Below are 15,495 nucleotides of genomic sequence, written 5' to 3'. Positions count from 1 at the left end.
TTGTGTCTTCCCTCCATCAACATTCCTGTCCCTATCAATTGCCACCTCCTCCCGCTGCTGGCTTGACTGAGTGGTTTCTTTCACGCAGGCTGCCTTGCAGCCTTCCATCCCATCCACTGCCTACTCATTTCCCAATGGGAAGGCAACTGGCAAGTTGAAAAATATACCCTAGTCTAGTAGTATGACGCCTGCCTTACTTATGTGTACTGAGTACTTCCATGAAGCCCTTGACAAGTGCTCACCCTGGGGTCATCATGTTGCACAAAACAGGGACCATCATTCAGAGATCACGTTGTGAGTGGCTCCCCCTGGAGTTGTGCACTAGGCAGTACTTTGTGTAGCTAAGCCTTGGAGCTAGCTGCTTCAGAAGAGCCTGGGAACTGGTCCAGCAGATAAATCAAGAACACTAGAGTTCATCAGCAGCTGCCAGGCTGCATATTCCCACACCAGGCCTGCCTCTGCCATGAAGGTTCATTTGAGATTCCCCTTCCCTTCTTTGAACTTTTCTGAGCCTCAGTTTACTCCACTATACAATAGATGGTTGACTGGCTGGTCCTGGTGGCCCCTCCTAGTCCTAGCCCCTTATTCTATACTTGTGTGACTAAGATCTAAAATGTCAGGGGCATTTCTAAAACACAAGAGGACCCCCAGATGTCTGGCTGAGCCCTGGCCTAGTCACATCTCGCTACAGAATCCCAGCCCCCTCCTCTGCCTGTAGACCCTCTATCTGGGCCTGTCCTGTGCGTTGTCCCTTCATCAAGCATCGTATGTTCCTTTCTTAGCCAACTTTCTGAAACATTGTCTGCATTCCTTTTTGACATTCAGCTTTCATTCACTCTTTACTCCTCCTGTGACTTAACCGGACCGGTGAGATCGCGTGTACCTCCAGCAGGATCGTCTCAGTGTTCATCTGTCTTTCTGTATCTCTGGAAACTGTCAGTGCCTCTTCCCAATTCTCAGGTATTGCTGCTCAAACTGGGAAAGAGCTGCCACTTCTACTTGGGTGATGCCCCTGCCTCTGCTCTCAGCCCATGCTACACCACCAGAGAGTTTTAACTACCCACAGAGAACCATTCCCAGTTCAGAATCATCCAGTAGACCCCAATACCTGGTACCACCTCCCTAAGCTGTACCATGGCCTGAGATCCTACTCTAAATTGGGCTCACAACTGGATTTATCCCACCCTTTTGCTTGTCCCCTGACCTTTGTCTCGGAGATTGGCTCTGAAAGGGCTCTCAGCTCCTCCCTGTTCCTCACTCTCTTCTTACTGAACCAATGACAAGTTCTGTCTAGTTTTCCTTGTCGGCATCCCTTGAGCCCAGGCCCTCCTTCTGGCTCCCAGACCACTGCCTGAGCTCACATGATCAGCACCTCCTCCTAAATTTTCTTCAGAAGCTTCCTGACCGTGTCGCTCTCTGTGGGCTCAACCTCCTTTGCCCCAGTCCTACAATGCTGCAATATGGCCACCTCAGCAAGCAAGGACAGGTGTGTGCTTAGCAACTTCCTGCCACTTGGCTGTCTGGGACCTTTGCTCATGACTTCCCCCTCATCTCCTTCTAGGTCCTCTCCCCAGACTACCCACACCCCACACCCTGTTGTTTTGTCTGCTCATTCTCCAGATCCAGCAGCTGTCCCTCCCTCTTAAACAGCCTCCAGGATGCTTTCTACCCCTCCCATCTAGTGTTGCTGTGTTCTCTTGACTAATTATTTTCTTTTTTTCTTTTTTTTTTTAATGTGTTGGTGATATTTTTCTCCTTTGCCAAAAGTAAGTTTCTCAAGACTAGATTTTTCCTTTCTGTCCTCACAGACTGGCGGAGGGTGGGGGTGGCACAAGCTCCACCCATTTCTTTAATTAAATTATGCAAACACAACAAGGAACTATTATTCAAAGAACTTCACAAAATAGTTACTTACATCCAAAAGAATCAACCAAAACATATACAGCTTAGCTATTAGCTTCTCTCTCTCTCTGTCTCTCTCTCTTTCTGTCTCTCTCTCTCTCTCTGTCTCTCTCTGTCTGTCTCTGTCTCTCTCTCTCTCCCACCCCCACCCCAGCTTTGTTATCTCCTAAATTCTCTGCCACACTAGATGATACATGTCTCCATTTCTTTCTGCTTACATCACCTTGTTATCTTTTTGGCTGTGAAGTGCTTGTTTTTCTCAGTCAGACAGACTCCCAGCACACTTTCTCTCCAATGAGCACAAGAGAATCCAGATTGTCCACGGAGGGCCTTACGGCCTCCTTTGCCCAACGATTAACCTCTGCACTGACTTTCTCAGAAACTCTCGTCCTTACCTCCCAGAGTCTCTCAAGGCAACTCAGTGGCACCCCTGTTCTCCTCTCCTCACACCAGGTTTGAAATCCTAAATCATGCCTTCGAAGACAACTAAAATTCTGAATTCAGTTACCTGCTACTCAACAGAGAGACATTTCTTCCCTAACAAAGGACACGGCCCCCTGTGACAGTCTCTCCAAAGGAAGAATTTTGCAGCAAAAAACAAATAGGAGCATGCTATATAAGGAGTAGCCTGGGCTTGGGTGATGTCGGCAAGGCCATCAGTAGGCCTGGCATGTTTATGGTGCGTTCCCTCCTCCACTTTTCTTAGGGCCTCCCTGTGTGCCAGACCCTTCCTGTCACTTCATCTTCATAAGACCCTGGGAGCCAGGCCTATTGTCACTAGGCTCCCTGAATGACTTGGTGTGCAGACAGAGCTATAAGAGAGCTAGCCCAGCACCTAGGCAGGCCTGAAACCTTTTGCCAGCCATCTTCATATTTCTGTCTAGTGTGTCCCAGTGCTCAAGGAGCAATAGGCTTTTGTGCACAGTAAGTGGTGGCATGATACAAGGGAGGTTTCAGACAAAAGCAGCAGGCTCAACACTGGCTCGCACCCAGTCTTTGGTGCTAAGACATCAATGCAATTCCCTGAGTTACTGACAGGTCACTGAGTTCTGGAGAATGTCCACTCTCAGGGCTTCCCTGTGTGTGTGTGTAGCACTGTAGCAATGTTCCTTTACCTTTCTGGGTGGACAGTGCCCAGCATTGACTTCACGCTAAACTGGGAAGGTTTGACAGATGTCTTAGGGGATAAAATTGTCAGCTCTGAGTTTTCCAAACAAAGACATCCCTGTAACAGAGAACTGTTTCCTTGACTGCTGGACCTGTGCCCAGCAAAACTTCTAAGGACACCACTCCCACCAAGGGGAAAGGGAGACGAAAGGCAATAAAACCAGAGGGGACAGGGCTGGAAGGAGACAGCTCGGGTCGTAAAGAGACTCAGAGACTGCATTTCCCATCAGCAGGAAGGGCTTTATCCCACAGGCCTGTGTTTTGCAGGCGATTGGCTGCTCTTTCATGAGCTAAAAGGAGAGGTACAGTGCAGCCCCAGGGGAGAAAGGACCAAGAGAAACGAGTTGCAGTTGGAAGCAGAGAAGCCTCTGACAATGCCAAGAAAAAAAAAGCCCACCAATAAGAGCCCATGGTATAAAATAGCCTTCTAAAACTTCACACTGAAAACCATCACAAATGCAATGCAGGCATCCACCTGCAGCAACACGTATTTGTGTGTGTGTGTGTGTGTGTGTGTGTGCGTGTGCGTGTGCGTGTGCGTGTGCGTGTGCGTGTGTGTGTGTGTGTGTGTGTGTGTGTGTACACGTGCGGGATGGGAGGGTTGTGAGGCCTGTGGTAGATGGTTAAATAATGAACTTCGTCTCTTAATAGAGACATCCCTTTGAAAGGCAAAGTTGCTATTTCTCCCATTAAGACGCAGTGTGTATTTCTTCGTTTCACCTGATTCTGGCCTCCTGGTTACTCTGATGGATAGGAGTGAGAGAATTGATGTCATGTAGGTTCTAGATCCTGGCCCTTTAGAAGCTTGCAGCTACCCAGGCTGCCCTCCAACAGCCCCGAGTCCTCAAGCAGAGAAGAGCCTGGCCAAATATACTGAAGTGTGAGAGGTTATGGGAAGAGGGTCATGGGCTATGTGTGACTGGCCAGCTTGGACTCCCCGGCCCAATTAAGCTGCCAAATGACTGGCAAGACCAGAGAAGAATGAGCTGGGCTGACCTAGAGTAAAACAACAACAACCCAGTAAGTTGTGGTTTTAAGACCCTAAGTTTGGCAGGGAAGTTATGCAGCAATAGGTATTGTAGCAGTAACCGAAGTTTGCCTCAGGGAAGCCGCTGTGCACTAGCTGCCCATCACACCCTAGTGCTGTTCCTTGCCAATCTCCCTCCTAGGCACTCTAAATAAGGTGTGATTATTTCATGAGTTTGGCCCAAAGATTTCCTCTGGTCTGTGCTGATAAGATAGCTCATGCTGACTTTGGAGTTAGAAAAGGTTCCCTCAGGAAGTGCCGAAGCAATGGGATTATGAGCTAGAGATCACAGGAGGGGAAAAGATAGTTAGGAAAAGAGTAAGAAAGTTAGGAAAAACAGGATGAGCCTCTACTTGGCCTCTGGCTCCAGGATGTAGTGCAGTGGATAGCACATAGCCAGTAAGAGGAAGGTGGCTTCGTTCCTACAGCTCTACATACCATCGTAGGAGAGACTTACAGTCTCCCTCCTGGAGAGGAGCATCTGCCACATTTGTGAGCATGTGTGAAGACTTAGAAAGAATGATGGACAGGATTTCCCTCACCCATTCCTCTGCAATGCAGTTCTCTAAGCCTCTTTGACCTCATACATTCACTTAAAACTTAGCAAGAATCTATTGGATACCTATTATGTGTCAGGCACCCAACAGGATGCTACACACTAGATGAGAACAAGACAGTGCTACGTCCAAGGCTCACAGTCTACTGGGGGAGGGAAGAATGTGACAGATAAACAGAGAGATGACTCAGCTGTTAAAGGCTAGTGTGGTGGTTTGAAAGAAAACGGCCCCCAAAAGGAGTGGCACCATTAGGATGTGTGGCCTTGTTTGGGGTAGTATGGTCTTGTTGGAGAAAATGTGTCACTGTGGAGATGGGCTTTGAGGTCTCCTATATGCTCAAGCCACACACAAAGAGACAGACCTCTTTCTGTTGCTTGAGAGACAAGATGTAGGACTCTCAGCTACTTCTCCAGAACCATTTGCCTGCATGCCACTATGCCGCACCATGATGATAAGGTACTAAATCTCTGAAAATGTAAGCTACCATAATTACATGTTTTCCTTCATAAGAGCTGGTCATGGTGTCTCTTCACAGCAATAGAAGCCCTAACTAAGACAGCTAGGCTTACAACCAAAAATTATAAAATGATATGAATAGCTACAGAAGCTACCAAAATAAGACCCAAGGCACAAGCTTCTCAGTTGGGCCAATTTAACACTGTGTCCTAGACAATGTTGATACTGTCTCTACATACCAGCACATAAGCCCTGGTTAATGGGTAGCATTAAGTTGTTCCCTGTATGCTTTCCAAGCTAGGTCTCAGGCCAACCCCAATACCTGCTTTCCCACCCACCTCTCTCATCTATTAGGCTTTCCTCTTGACCACGCCATAGGCTTCCTGGGCCTTGTTCCCTCTTCTAGTTATCTTCAGCTGTCAGCTTGACATAGACTCAAGTCATCTGAGAGAATTACCTAGATCAAACTGGTTGCTGAACATGCATATAGGGACTATGTTGATTGTTAATTGATGTGGGTAGGTACAGTCCATGGGCAGAACTACTCCCTAGGAAGGTGATCCTGGACTGTTAGAAGAAAGCTAGCTAGGGGGCTAGAGAGATAGTTCAGTAGTTAAGAGAATTTGCTCATCTTTCAGAGGACCCAGATTTGGTTCTCAGTACCTACATGATGGCTTACAACAGCCTATAACTCTAGTTTTAGAGGATTCAATGCCCTCTCTGGCCTCTGAGGACACCAAGCATGGATGTGGGTGGTAGTCGGGGATGGTGGGAGAAGGGGGAGACAGCAAATCACTTATAGTGTCTCCTTTTACTTTGAAGTGATTCCTTTAAGGGCTGGGAAGACCTCCCAGCTGGGACTAGTGGGGATGCTCTTCTGTGCACACAACACTTACATGGCCTAGCCATGGGAGCCATATGGAGAATACTTAACATCTCCATGTAAAGTCCCACACATGGGACAGACCCCAAAGGTGCCTGAGGTAAACAACAACTCCTCCTTTCTCTTGTGAGTAACACCTATTCCCCAAGACCTGAAAGTGGGGATCCTTCGTCCTTGTTCTCACTCTGATCTAGGTACCTGTGATCTCCCAAGATGTCTGGAGCTTAGTTTTCTTTGTCTCTGAAAAGAACCCATGATTTACAGCCTTTCCATCTCTGACACAGCCTAGCTTCCAATAAACTGAGCCTTTTCTAGGACAATGGCAAGCACTTTGCAATTTGTTTAGGATGTGTGTTAGAAATGCCCCTACCCAACTGGAATTTTACAAAAAGCCTCTAGGTTATTCTCCCAGATGACCTCTCCATAATTTCTCTTTTCCAGTTTGCTCCTTGTGACATGAGGGCATGATGGAACGCCAGCCTCACAACGGGACTCAATCTTATTAGCAAGAACATGATTAGATTGTATTTCACTGCAGCCCAGAGGCCACTGTATTTCAAGGATGGACAGGCCAGCCATAGAAGGAGCATGCCGAGACCTGCTCACTCTCCACAGACCTCAGAACTCCTCAGACCCAAGCCTCAGGCAAGTGCAATAAAAACAGACTGGGGGTGGGACAGCAAAGGTTCCGACCTTGAGAAGGTGTTCCGGGCATAGTGCATGATGCTGTCGAAGTCGTAAGTCTCTCCCAAAGAGCTCACCTCACCGGCTTCCATTTTTAAGAAATTATACTCCTGACCTATAACACAATACTCTGTTAAGAAATATGGAAATAAGGCAGTATCCAAAAGGAAACTGAGGAGGAGGAGGAGGGCCCAGGCAACTTCTGGAAGCTCCTGTTGTCTGAGTGGCCAGATAACAGGACTTGCAGGCTTATGGTGACTGTATGTAATGGACTAGAAATTTGAAACATTGGGCAAGCCTGTGTTCTCTCTGTCCCACTACACAATACCCCTCCCCAAACACCACTTGAATCTTCCAACTCTGCTTGAAGATAGATTAGCACTCAATCTGCTTGTCCAAAATATTTAGTTTAAAAGGAAAAACCTCCAAAATCCTGATCTTGCAATTTGAAGAAAATAAATCAGAAGGTCAAATCCCAAATGTGTATGGCTTGGGTCCTCTGAAGTAGTCTTAAAGCTATCTGGGGAGCTTGGCTGAGGATGTGCTTGGCTTGAGTTCAGTTCCCCAAGCCCACGTAATAAAACTGGCTTGGTGGTACCTGATTGTAACTTTAGCCTTGGGAGCAGAAATGGATGGATCCCTCGAGCTTACTGGCCTTCTTGGCAAACTCAAGGTTAATGAGAACTCTTGCCTCAAAAAACTAATGTGGAAAGGCCCCGAGAAACAGCACCCAAAGTTGTTCTCTGATCTCCACATGCCACAAACATGTGAACACAACATGTACACATAGGTGCACAAGGCAGATTTAAGGCAACTATAAATCAGCTAGCTACTTTCATGTTCAATATCAATTTTAGGTAGTAGTTTTTTTGTTTGTGTTTCTTTGTTTTTGAGACAAGAGTCACTGGTTGACTGAGATGGATTTGAATACACTCATAGTCCAGGCTGGCCTCCAACTTGTGATCCTCCTGCCTCAACTTCCCTAGTGCATGGCTTATAAGCTAAAGTAAGTACTACCCCACCAGGCTCCAATACAAACTTTTACACCAACTTATTAGACATGAAAAGATGCATACATGTTTGATCTGTGTGTGCTGTCTGCCTTGGGGCAGAATGCTTCCAAGCAGGGTACTGTTTTCATATGCATATGTATCTTAATTGCACTGCAGTTTCAAAAGGCCATATTGCATGGCAAAAGTGACTCATGAAAACTGCTTGGAGAACCCCATCTTTTGGCAAATCAGTCCTGACTCTGCTTAGGAACCTGGGCTGGATTTCATTTTCCTTTACAACATTAAGAATCATGCTTTCTATTCTGTTGTAAGCCACAAGCTTCAGCAGATGTGTTCTCAGGAATGCCACAGGTGGCAGGGCTCATAACAAGTGCCTACAAAGTTGGGTCACTGCCTCCAGTTAGCTATGAGCCTTAAACATCTCCCAGCAGGCCCTCCTCTCACTGTCCCAAGCCTAGGGATGTTCTACTTTGCTGGTTTCTAGACTCCACTCAAGATCCCTCACCTGGCTGGATGTTTTCTCTGATGATCGTGACATGCTGGTCTCGGTCCGGCCGAGTGTGTTCATGCCAGAACCCAACCACATGGCCCAGCTCATGAGCCACAATGCCAAACTTGTCACAGTTTTTCCCAATGGATATGGCCTGTGGGCCTCCTCCTCGGCGTCCCACATAGGAGCAGCAGCTAGGAGATAGAAATACCGAGATTAGCAGGCCTGAGGGTATCAAAGCAGAGAGGCAAGCTCCATCCCACTTTGTCTTGCCTCTCATGGTGGAAAGTTGTATAAAAGAAAGAAAAAGAGGAAGGAAGGAAGGAAGGGAGGGAGGGAGGGAGGGAGGAAAGAAGGGAAGGGGGAGGGAGGGAGGGAGAGAGGGAGGGAGGGAGGGAGGAGGGAGAGAGGAGGGAGGAGGGAGGGAGGGAGGAAGGGAGGGAGAGAGGGAGGGGGAGGGAGGGAGAGCAGGGAGGGAGGAAGGGAGGAGGGAGGGAGGAAGAAGGGAAGGGGGAGGGAGGGAGGGAGAGAGGGAGGGAGGGAGAGAGGGAGGGAGGAGGAAAGAAGGGAAGGGCGGGGAGGAAAGAAGGAAGGGGGGAGGGAGGGAGGGAGAGAGGAGGGAGGGAGGGAGGAGGAGGGAGGGAGGAAAGAAGGGAAGGGGGAGGGAGGGGGAGAGAGGGGAGGGAGGAGGAGGGAGGGAGGGAGGGGAGGAGGAGGAAAGAAGGGAAGGGGGGAGGGAGGAGGGAGAGAGGGAGGGAGGAGAGAGAGGGAGGGAGAGGGAGGAGGGAAGGGAGAGAGAGAGGAGGAGGAGGGAGGGAGGGAAGGAGAGAGGGAGGGAGGGAGGGAGGGGAAGGAGAGAGAGAGGGAGGGAGGGAGGGAGGGAGGGAGGGAGGGTTTCACAGGTGGAAGCATTTTCATTGTCCAACTCCCCCCAACAAGATCACCATTCCTCCAAAATGTATTTCAGCCTTTTGGTGACCACAGATCATGTGTAGAACCTGAAGAAAGAAATGGCCTTCCTATCCAGAATGAAGCATGCTCACATCCATCTCTCTTCTAAGTTGCATGTCCACAGGGCCTTCTTTGAGGACAACAAGAGACAAGAAGTAGGTGGCTGAGTTCTGGAAAGGGTGCCCCTGGATGTCATTGTTAGTGACCTTAGTGAGCATCTATATTCGGACCAGGTATTTTTTCAAAAAAATATTATTCATTATTCCTAATATACTGGTTTTATGAGACTTTTATTATTGTTTTGTTGTTGAATGGTGTGTGAGGGAAGGGGTAGTGCTTGTGTGTGTGTGAGTGTGTGTGAGTGTGTGTGTGAGTGTGTGTGTGTGTGAGTGTGTGAGTGTGTGTGTATGAGTGTGTGTGTGTGTGAGTGTGTGTGTGAGTGTGTGTGAGTGTGTGTATGTGTGAGTGTGTATGAGTTGTGTGAGTGTGTGTATGTGTGAGTGTGTGTGTGAGTGTGTGTGTTGTGTGAGTGTGTGTGTGTGTATGTGTGAGTGTGTGTGAGTGTGTGTGTGAGTGTGTGTGAGTGTGTGTATGAGTGTGTGTGTGTGAGTGTGTGTGTGTGTGAGTGTGTGTGTGTCAGTGTGTGTGTGTGTGAGTGTGTGAGTGTGTGTGTATGAGTGTGTGTGTGTGTGAGTGTGTGTGTGAGTGTGTGTGAGTGTGTGTATGTGTGAGTGTGTATGAGTTGTGTGAGTGTGTGTATGTGTGAGTGTGTGTGTGAGTGTGTGTGTTGTGTGAGTGTGTGTGTGTATGTGTGAGTGTGTGTGAGTGTGTGTGTGAGTGTGTGTGAGTGTGTGTATGAGTGTGTGTGTGTGAGTGTGTGTGAGTGTGTGTGTGAGTGTGTGTGTGTCAGTGTGTGTGTGAGTGTGTGTTGTGTGAGTGTGTGTGATGTGAGTGTGTGTGAGTATGTGTGTGTGAGTGTGTGTGTGTGTGAGTGAGTGTGTGTGAGTGTGTGTGTGTGAGTGTGTGTGTGTGTGTGAGTGTGTGTGTGTGAGTGTGTGTGTATGTGTGAGTATGTGTGAGTGTGGGTATGTGTGAGTGTGTGTGAGTGTGTGTGAGTGTGTGTGTGTGAGTGTGTGTGTGTGTGTGTGTGTGTGTATGTGTGTGTGTGTGTGTGATAGCACATTAGTGTGAGGTATGCATACCCTTGCACATACATGGATTCGTCAGAGGATGAAGTGGATGGTAGGAATGCAAGCTTAGATGCTCAAGCTTCCAGGGCAAGCATTCTTAGACACTGAGGTAGCTCTCCAGACCTTTAGTATTATTGTTCAACTATGTAGCCTAGAGTAGCCTAGAACTCATTATGTAGCTCAGGCTGACCTTCATATCACAGTCTCAACTTCTGGAGTGCTGGGATTGCAGGTGTCTGCCACTGCACCAGGTTTATCAGCCTATAATAAAGGCATAAAACAGAAATCAAAGGCACTGGAGAGATGGCTCAGTGGTTAAAAGCACTTGCTGCTCTTGCAGAGGACCTGGGTTTAGTTCCCAGCACGCAGGTGGCATCTTACAACTGCCTGTGATGTCAGCTTCCAGGAATCTGATGCTCTCTTCTGGCCTCTGAAAACACCAAGCCTTCATGAGGGGCACATTATACATGCAGGCCAAACACTCATACACCTAGGATAAATCTTTTTTTAAAAAGGAATTAAAACTCTCAATTATCCCATCACCACATTTTATTTATTGAGCATAGAAGTATACTTGTGAACATACATGTCCATGTTGCAAAAGACTGACTTTCTCATTCCTACACTCAATCCATATCCAAAGATAACAAAAAAGTTGTATTTTCCCATTATGGAATTCTATCAGACGAAGCATGAATAAAGGACATGGTGAACTTTGTATTCACTTTGTCATCGGTCACCTTAGTTGAGTCTCTCAGGTTTTAAATTTCTCAGTTGACTTTCTGGGTTTCCAGGCACCCGGTCACATTAACTCTCAATAACGCAACCTTGACTTTGTTCCGCCAGTCTTCACAGTGTTGATTTCAGCCTCCAGTCTAGGCATATTAGCATCTCCAGAGCAGTGTAAACTAACTGTGGAGACCAGAAACCTCTGTGAATTGTCCCTGATTCTAACAGAAATACTTCTAGGATCAGTATGTTCTTATGCATACATAAACTGCACATAGGAATATAAAGTTATCTGCATACATGAAACATACACTTTAATAATTGGCATGTATTTCTGTGAGGCCTTGGTGACTTTTTTGAAAGTGGATGTTGGTCATCCAGAGGCTATCAGCATCTGCTGAGATACACAGGGGTCTTCGCTCTGATCTCTCAGTCACGTGAGTAGACTTCCTGCGTGTAAATGGTCTTATGTCCTACACAAACTGATGGGCAGCCTTTCTTCTATTCTTCCCTGGGAATTCTAGCACCTTAAATGGAATTTTCCATAGCTATTGATGCGAGGTACATCTGTACCTTGTTAATTCCTTCATCCATTATGGTGCTTTCAGGACAGCAAGCAACTCATGATAGTTCCCTAAAACACCTGGAAATGTTCTTTCTCTCACACTTGGGAAAGTTTCAGTATCAAAATAACATTGAAAGATCTAAAATAATTCCTCTTGAGATTCTGGATTTGGTGGTTGGAGGGAAATAATTCCTTCCTCTGTTCATCAGTTTCTTCAAAAGTTATTCTGCCCAGCTGTGCCACTCCTGGACATGCACCCAAAGAGTCTTGTACCCTACCATAGAGACACTGCAATCTGTATTTATTGCTGTTGTGTGTGCTCATGACAGCAAAGAAACAGAACCAGCCTAGCGGCCCGCCCACAGATCAATGGATAATGAAAAAGTGGTACATCTATACAGCAAATGCTATTCAGCTACAAAGAAAAATAAAATCAGAAACATGGATGGATCTAGAGAGTATAGTATTAACCAAGGTGACCCAAACTCAGAAGGACAACAGCTGCATGTTCTCCCTCACATGAAGATCCTATTTTACAACGTATATAGTTTATAATGTATATAGTCTATAATGTATAATGTATATAGTCTATAATGTATAATGTATATAGACTATAATGTATATAGTCTATAATGTACATAGTCTATAATGTACATAGTCTATAATGTACATAGTCTATAATGTATATAGTCTATAATGTATATAGTCTATAATGTATATAGGCGTCTATAATGTATATAGTCGTCTATAATGTACATAGTCTATAATGTACATAGTCTATAATGTACATAGTCTATAATGTATATAGTCTATGATGTATATAGTCTATAATGTATATAGTCTATAATGTACATAGTCTATAATGTACATAGTCTATAATGTATATAGTCTATAATGTATACAGTCTATAATGTATACAGTCTATAATGTATACAGTCTATAATGTATATAGTCTATAATGTATATAGTCTATAATGTATATAGTCTATAATGTATACAATCTATAATGTATACAATCTATAATGTATACAGTCTATAATGTATATAGTCTATAATGTATATAGTCTATAATGTATATAGTCTATAATGTATATAGTCTATAATGTCTGTAGCCTAGATGTGTAACTGTAAACACGGGTAAACGTGAGTATAGAAAGGCAACTAAGAGAAAATATTAGGTGATGAGGAAGGATGGAAGATAGGGAAAAGGACACAGGGGACATGAAAGAGAGAAAAGGGGCCTCTGAACTGACAGACATTCACACATTCAAACGCCCACACTTGTGAGCAAGGAGAGTCTGCCACTTCATCAGCTATTAGCTCTTCAGTGGAGTCACTGACCTGAGTCTTTCTCCACATGAATCATCATCAGCCATGCTGTCCTGGTGACAGGACCCATCAGCAGTGAGTCTCCCTGGAGCCACACTCTGAACTCACCTGCTTTCACTGAGGACAAAGAGCTTCCAGCAAAGCTGGCCTCTCACCAATCATAGCTCAGTGGAAATGCAGAAAGTTCCAGACCCATGCATCCTCGCATCTGTCACCCGGCTCTCCACTGAGGCAGTCTTCCTTCCTGCTTACCCACAGGTCCTGTAACTGAACACAATGAAGCTCTCCTCGTCTGTCCTCTCCACGAAGGTCACACAGGTGTGCTTCTCCCAGTGTCTCATGGCCTGCTTGAAAATGGCCCTCTGGCTGCCTGAAACAACAGGGCAAAGCTGGTCACTTCGCTCCTGGGCACACCACACCCTCTTTAGTCATGAAGGCACAGTCTTAAGACAAAGCTTGCTCTGATTTTTAAAAATCCTGCTGACAATGCTGTGTTTTTTTTCACTTGAGGCTTAAGAGAGATTTGAAGTGTCGTCATCACCCCCGCCCCCCCCACACCTGTAACTGGGGTGGTGGTGATGGATGTGTTCATTAATTGGGTTGTGGGGTCATTATACAATATTTCATTCTACATTTTACATGTATCAGGTCAACTACCTTGTATATAAAGGTTGATCAAATATTTTTAGTTGTTTCTAAAAGTTTTTGGTGATCCAGAATAGAAATACATTGGGGTTCACAGTTCCCTTTGCTGAGGATGCTGATACATGTCTGTAATCCAAGCACTCAGGAGCAGAGGCAAGAGCACCATCCTAAATTCAAGGCAAGTCTCGCTTACATAGTGAGTTTCATCCAGACAGGGTAACTTTACAAGATCTTGTCAAGGGAGCAGAGGGCTGGGAAGATGGCTCAGTGGTTAAATGCTCTTGCTGCCCTTCCAGAGGACCCAGGTTCAATTCCCAGCACCAATAAGGCAGCTCACAATTGTCTGTAAATCCAGTTCAAGGACAACTGATAGCCTCTTTTGACCTCTGCATGAATGTGGTACAAACACATAGGCAAAACACTCATGATAGATAGATAGATAGATAGATAGATAGATAGATAGATAGATAGATAGATAGATAGACAGACAGCTGTTCTGAACAGCCAAATCCTAGAGACTTGGAGTTCTGGGATTGGAAGGGTTACTAACAGTAGATGATGTCCTGGGATCCCCAGCTTTTTCCTTTGTATTAAAATTATTTTTTTAAACTTTTGTCTTACCCATGTCACTCAGTTGGTGGTTGTAGGTTTCTAGATTAGAGGAAGCCCTGTCCCCATCATGGCATTCTACCCTCATTTTTCTGACACACCTACAGGAGAGTGTTCTCATGCATTCTGTAAGTCTATTTGCACACACACACACACACACACACACACACACACACACACACACACACACACCTATGCACTTTGAATGGTGTTTCAGTATTTTCTGGGGCATTCAGTCTTAATTTTCCATAAGGACTTTGAAAATAGATGAATTTCATATTTTTTCTGACACTGTCTTCAGAGTTCCTTGATTGGAAAGTTATTGAATAATAAAACCCCCAGCTGAGAGTCATGCAAAGTCAGTAAATATTCTCCAATATCCATCAAGATAACAACATGAACAATATTTTAGCTTTGTTAGAAGCAATGAGAAGTTTTGAGAGACAAATAATTTAGAAGTACAAAGGGTGATGGAGCAGAACCCTGAGTTTATAATGATGCAAAATAAATAAATAAATAAATAAAATGAGGGAAACTCCCACCATAGTCTAGAATACAATGTGGGTATAGTGTTATATTGTGTCTCAAAAATAGTGCACATAAGATTATTATTTTATAGGGTAGGCTGTCTATTTATTTATTTATTTGACATCTTGACATACTAAGGCTCACATTATTTATAGCTCAAACACTTGTCAAAATAGCAACCCTACTAATTAACATAAAGTCATGTACAAAATGTTCTAAAATAATAAGTTATCTCATGTTGATGAAGGTAATATAAATTATTGGTCAGAAGAGCCCAGAGCACTTCGGACCAGAAGGAGCAAAGTGAATGTGTGTACCAAGGAGCTGTGGCAGCTACTTACAGGGATACATTTTAATCTCTGGGTGTGTGACTTTTTCCATCAGACAGCCTGGATGACAGGGAGAAGGCTTCTCCATTTTCTTATGACAGCCCCTGATTAAGCACTTGGAATCTGAAGTAATATCACCAAGCAGAGCGGAAGGGTAGCCCAGGAGGATCCCCACCTCTCCCAGGCTCTGTTCATCCACTCTCAGTCTGCCAGTCTGCTGCTAAGTGGCTCTCAGTGGCTGTGGCAAGTCACTGGGCCATCTGCCTCCATCTGCCAGCTCTTACAGAAGCCACAGTACCCCAGCTAGTAAAGGCACTCTGAGAGGCTATGGTATTCACTCAATGGGACTTTTAGTTCAGGCATCCAGCCAGTGATCTCCTGTGGGCTTGGTGTGGGCAGATTTGGGGAGCCCCTCCTCTGTAGGAGGCACTGTCCTAGGTA

The 15,495-nt window shown here is 45.5% G+C and overlaps 1 protein-coding gene across 1 annotated transcript in view; it reads right to left on the bottom strand.

Moving 5' to 3' along the window:
* The window catches only part of Tll2 (tolloid like 2), a 113,996-nt gene that overhangs the window by 34,379 nt on the left and 64,122 nt on the right, over nucleotides 1-15,495 (bottom strand). Inside the window, exons 5-7 of the mRNA XM_027407472.2 lie at nucleotides 13,196-13,313; nucleotides 8,195-8,373; nucleotides 6,686-6,791 (exon numbers count right to left, since the gene is read on the bottom strand). Coding sequence (XP_027263273.2) covers nucleotides 6,686-6,791; nucleotides 8,195-8,373; nucleotides 13,196-13,313 — 403 coding nt within the window. The remainder of the gene's footprint in view (nucleotides 1-6,685; nucleotides 6,792-8,194; nucleotides 8,374-13,195; nucleotides 13,314-15,495) is intronic.

The sequence above is a fragment of the Cricetulus griseus genome, chromosome 3 (assembly GCF_003668045.3).
Source record: "Cricetulus griseus strain 17A/GY chromosome 3, alternate assembly CriGri-PICRH-1.0, whole genome shotgun sequence".
Classification (NCBI taxonomy): domain Eukaryota; kingdom Metazoa; phylum Chordata; class Mammalia; order Rodentia; family Cricetidae; genus Cricetulus; species Cricetulus griseus.
This window is presented reverse-complemented; position numbering and strand designations above follow the sequence as displayed.